Below are 5,081 nucleotides of genomic sequence, written 5' to 3' on the forward strand. Positions count from 1 at the left end.
AAAAAGGAAGAGTAAGACCCAAAATAACATTAGTATAGGTAATATAAATGGTCTTATAAATTAAGAAATAACAAAGAATATGACTTCAAATATAACAAAATGGAAGAAAAGAATACATGTGGCCAATCCTAACTTATTTATTCGGGATCCATAGTCAATGGCAAAACTTTGGGATTCAATCTTCTTCTTCCTTCTTCTTTTTCTTGTATTACATAGTCCTGGATTACAATGATATAGTACTCCTTTCTCTCATATTAATACAAAAAAATTCACAATTTTTTTCACAGCTATATATTGACATGACAAGTTGTAATCAGTATAGCACTTTCACATGACCATATCATTGACACTAGTTTTGTTACTTTTTAATACTGATTACAACATACCATATCAACCATTTTGAAATTTTGTATCCTTAGACTCATTGTTATCCAATAGCACTGGCATTATTATGCCTTCCAAGTTTTCTCATTCATTAATGACAAAATTCCAAAACAGAAGGTATTTTGCATACTGTAAGGCCAGCATTTCACGTACCTCTATGAACTGGGAAGGAATATCTTGAAGATGTGTGAATTTTAGCTCTTACCCACGACCTCGCAATTAAACCTCATCTTCTAACAAATACCAGTATTTCCTTTCCCCTTCACAAAAACTAGAATCATCCACACAAGGAGCTCCACTCAACCCTTTACTTAAAATTGGGCTATCAAGTGAAAATAATAATGATAATAAATAAAAGATTCTATTGGTGGATAAAATCTAAATCATTTCTCTACAAATGAAGACTCTGCAAGATCAATGGCACGAGCAAGAGCAACAACTTCATTCTCACACTCTCCTTGCTCATCAGCAGGATCACTGTCAGCCACAATTCCAGCCCCAGCCTAGAAATGAACAACCCATTCTCGGCGCTTGTTCACATCTTTGTATGAGAAGATTGTGGCGAAATGTGTATTAGTTGGGAACACAGGTTCTCAGAGCAAGGGCAATGTCCATATCACCAGAAAATGAAAAGCCACCAAATCCACCACTGAATGGCCCACGCCTTGTGACTTATAGCTGATCTATTAACACCGTTGCTTTTAATTGCTTTGCAGCAGAGCAAAATTACAAAACTAAGAATGAACCTTACAAGAGGTAAGACATAATTTGATTAATCTCATTCATATTGTCAGGAAAACACGTTAACTTGGTTAGAATTTTGCATTAAGGGATGTGGTTCTTTCTTCTGGCTGGAACTCTTCTAGATTAATTGTTTATTTGAAATGGATTGCAGTGGCAAATATTTCTCAGTAATTCAAGAACAAGGAGTAATACAAAAAAAAAAAATCCGTACCTCCTAAGTTGTACATCAACAGCTAGGTAAAAATGGTTGTTAGCAATTTTACAGGACCGCCCAGGAGAAAAAAAAAAAAAAAAAAAAAAAAGGAGGTGGGGGGGGAGGGGGGGAGATTAAGAATGGAAGTACACTAAAAATATTCTCCTCAGGTTTGCATCGAAGTACAAGTTCTATGCACAATTCACATGAAACTAGAAAGTTTGCATGAGTAAAGCAAGTTGAAACTTAAAAAACCTTATTATTATTTATATAGGAAAAGAAGAAAAAACTGAGAAATGACCAAATAACTAAACTTCAAGGCTCCTAGCAAGAAAAAAAAAAACCCTAGAAAATGCCTATCTCAATTGATTGAAGATAATTCTGAATCTTTTTCTCTTCAAGTTTTATGCATCCAAATACTGTTTCTTAACATACAAGACAATACTAAACTAAAGGTGAAGGATTATCCACAAGAGGTCAACTGAAGATAAATCAAGAAATTAATAATGGAATGATAATCTATGTATATTCTAACCGCATGTACCATAAAAGAGTGTGGTGAGCCCACCTCCTATACCGATTTGATTTATCTGGGTAAAATAGTATAGCTTGACTTTATTTAAATAGTTCCGGATTTTAAAGATTTGAATATCCAAAAAATCTTTAGAACGATTATTACACACACATGCACAGATAAACACCTAGCAAAGACAAATTTTGTGTAAAAGCATTGGTTTAAGTGGAAGATAGATGGTGATTCAAAAAAATAAAATAAAACCTTTGGTGCTCTGCTAATAGTCCCAATAGGTAGTGCAGCACGCAGAACATCCCAATTGGTTAAATAGTTAAGTAACTTTCCAGTGACCTGAAAAGACAAATCTTGTCATCAAATAAGATAAACACTAAATTTTTTACTAAATGCACTTAGTCAATAAGAATGCACCAAGTGCTAGGGAGTCTCAGGGTGGGAAGAAATTGTGAGAGTTACAATATTAGCAGTATGTTGCAATTATCTCTAAAAAAAGAGTCAATAAGAATCCAATAAATGTTATAAAGATTTTGTTCTCAAAGTGGGGGCATATACCAAAATGTCACATGGTTTACTAATAGAGGCCACTATCCATTGAGCCCAAGCCCGATTAATTTATTAGACCTTTGAGTTTTTAATATTTGATGCAATTGATTAGAAGATTAATTATTTTCAGTAATTGGTTATGGATTATTTGCTTTCTTTATGTGATGTAACGCTTGAAGGATGATCTACTTCAAGGCTCCAGAATACATTGTGAAGTACCTTTGAAATTGGTGAATAAAATTAATTGAAAATTTTTTCATAACTTTGTGGTGATTCTTGGAAAACTCTGGAGTGAAGCCTACTGTTTAGACTAGTACTCTAGGTGGTGAGCCTAGGGTTTGTTCTATTCTTCTTCCTCTAGTTTCTATGCATATTCCTTTTCCAAACCATGAAAACTGCATCACAAAGCCTACTATAAGAATTCAACCGGAAAGGAAATTAAGGAAAAAAAAAAAAAACGGGGGGAAGAAACAAGACATTTACAATTTTAGATATCATTTTCATGACGAACATTTAAAGTTTACTTTTGCACCTACACAAGGATCATTGCTTAAGATATTATCATGATACGAATAAAAAATAACAGATTATGTAATCCTTCTTTGTCATAAATTGCATTTATGAACTGATAAAGAAAAAAAAAATTTACAGTGGAGTTTTTGTGCATAGCATGGGAATACTGCTCAACGTTCATGAGCTTTTCAACCTTAACAGAACCAGGTTTAGAGACCTACATTAGTAGCCTGTATTAATACATGACTGTGACCAAAAAGTGAAGGTTTATAAAAAGCTTATGCAGGTTCAGAAAAATAAATAGACGATGATACATAGTATTAATTGTTACCACAGAGAAACTAACAAAAAAAGCTACCGCAGATAGTCATGTGTTCAACCGTGTGATCTAGCAAAGGTCAGCATGATAAATTGCTCTCCCGTAATGGAATCGGAGGACATATATAAGACAGGAATTGGTTTCCACATACATCAAAAGCATTTGATACTTTGTAACCCTTTTTTGAGTTATCAAACATACAAATCCAACAAATCTCATGACAAAGAATCAAATTCCCACTCAGTTATTCAGCAAGAAATTCTATGGTAGACTCCTATGGAAAGTTGGAAAATTATGTAACAGCTTCACTTTGGCTTGAGGACATGACCAAACAATTTTCTGCAAGTCAATAAGGCACAACCAAATCTACAGAAAATAAAGATTTACGGTATAGGAGCGGAATTGACAGTAGGGCAACCACTTACAGTATAGGAGCTGAATGTTCTAAATATTGCATTCTATTTTTCTTGATTTTTGTGTTAAAAAAAAAAAAAAAATTTAAATTCAATGTCTTTGTACCATTCATTTTTTTAGCACTTGTAATATTATAGGTGCTAAAAAAATTAATTTTTTTAAATTTAAAAATGACCTATCCCGACACTTTGAAAACTGCTAGAATAGGGTTTGGCATAGGGTATGGGCATATGCCATATACCAGAGCTCTCAAAAGTGTTGAAATAGGTACTGCCTATGCCAACGCATTCAAAAGTGCTAGTATAGGTTATATTCACATTTTCATAAAGGCTGTCCTAACACAAGTAAAAACGCTGAAACAGGGTCTATAAACGCTAGGACCTATCCCAGCGCTTTTGAAAATCACTGGCATAGGTTTGGCGTCCCTATCCCGACATTCAAAAACCAGCGGTTTGAAGCGCTAGGAAAAAAAAAACGCTGAGATAGGAATTTTGACCCTATCCCAACACTTTTTGGAGCTATCCCAGCGGTTTTGAAAACGCTGGGATAGCCCCTTTTTTTTTTTTTTTTGTAGTGTAATCTTTTAAAATTGAACTCAATTGTTCAAGGTATTAGGGAAATGTAATAATGTTGAACTTGTAACAGTTACCACCAAGATAAAGCTATACATGAAAATGCTTAACAAGATTGCTATTTGACCACTTTTGACAAATACAAAGAAAGTGAATTTTATAATGAAAATAAATAAATATATAATAATAATAATAATAATAATGTATGATAAGCAACCTAAACTGTGACAAATAAAACAAATAAAACGAGGAAGTAAGCTTTATGAAAGCTAGGCAGCAAGAAACAAATGAATTAGCCAACATGATTGAATTTATTTATTCATCCCAAAAGAGTATATGATGACTGTCAAATTACCAAAAACAAGAAAATACTGGAAATTCAGATATCTATCTTGAGGCATACCTGCATCACAGGTTCATATACAATCACCATGTTAAACCATTGACCTAAAAATAAAAGGACAAAGAGAAACTTGATATAAGTGAACCATATCAAGTTTTTCAATATTTATATTTAAAAGCTAAACTGTAACATTTATTGTTACTACACTCATGTTGAGCCACCTTATTCTCCACATCATTAGCCTCTTTCATATTTGTTTTTTGAATTTAGTTTTTTACTATATTGACAATACAAATTTGAGTTTACAAATTCATTTAAGGCAATTTTAGCTTTAAAAATTTATTTTAGGCGGTTTTAGCTTTTCAAATTCATTTGAGGCGATTTAAATTTTACATATTCATCTAATTTAGTTTTGATGTTATAACTAAATAATAAATCAATGGAAATTCAAAACAAAAGTGTTGGCTACTTATATTCCTCTTGGGCAGTTTTAAATTTAAATATTAGTTTGCCCATTTATCTTC

The 5,081-nt window shown here is 32.7% G+C and overlaps 1 protein-coding gene across 1 annotated transcript; it reads right to left on the reverse strand.

The window, feature by feature from the left end:
- Positions 1-767: 767 nt before the first annotated feature.
- LOC112035114 (anthranilate synthase alpha subunit 1, chloroplastic) lies at positions 768-4,808 on the reverse strand. The gene is made up of 5 exons (XM_065762531.1): positions 4,763-4,808; positions 4,618-4,661; positions 3,046-3,126; positions 2,100-2,186; positions 768-887 (listed from the first exon to the last, which is right to left on the reverse strand). The coding sequence occupies exons 1-5, from the start codon at positions 4,806-4,808 to the stop codon at positions 768-770; spliced, it is 378 nt and encodes a 125-aa protein (XP_065618603.1).
- Positions 4,809-5,081: the final 273 nt, after the last annotated feature.

This window comes from Quercus suber, unplaced genomic scaffold (genome assembly GCF_002906115.3).
Source record: "Quercus suber isolate HL8 unplaced genomic scaffold, Cork oak 2.0 scaffold_462, whole genome shotgun sequence".
Lineage (NCBI taxonomy): Eukaryota > Viridiplantae > Streptophyta > Magnoliopsida > Fagales > Fagaceae > Quercus > Quercus suber.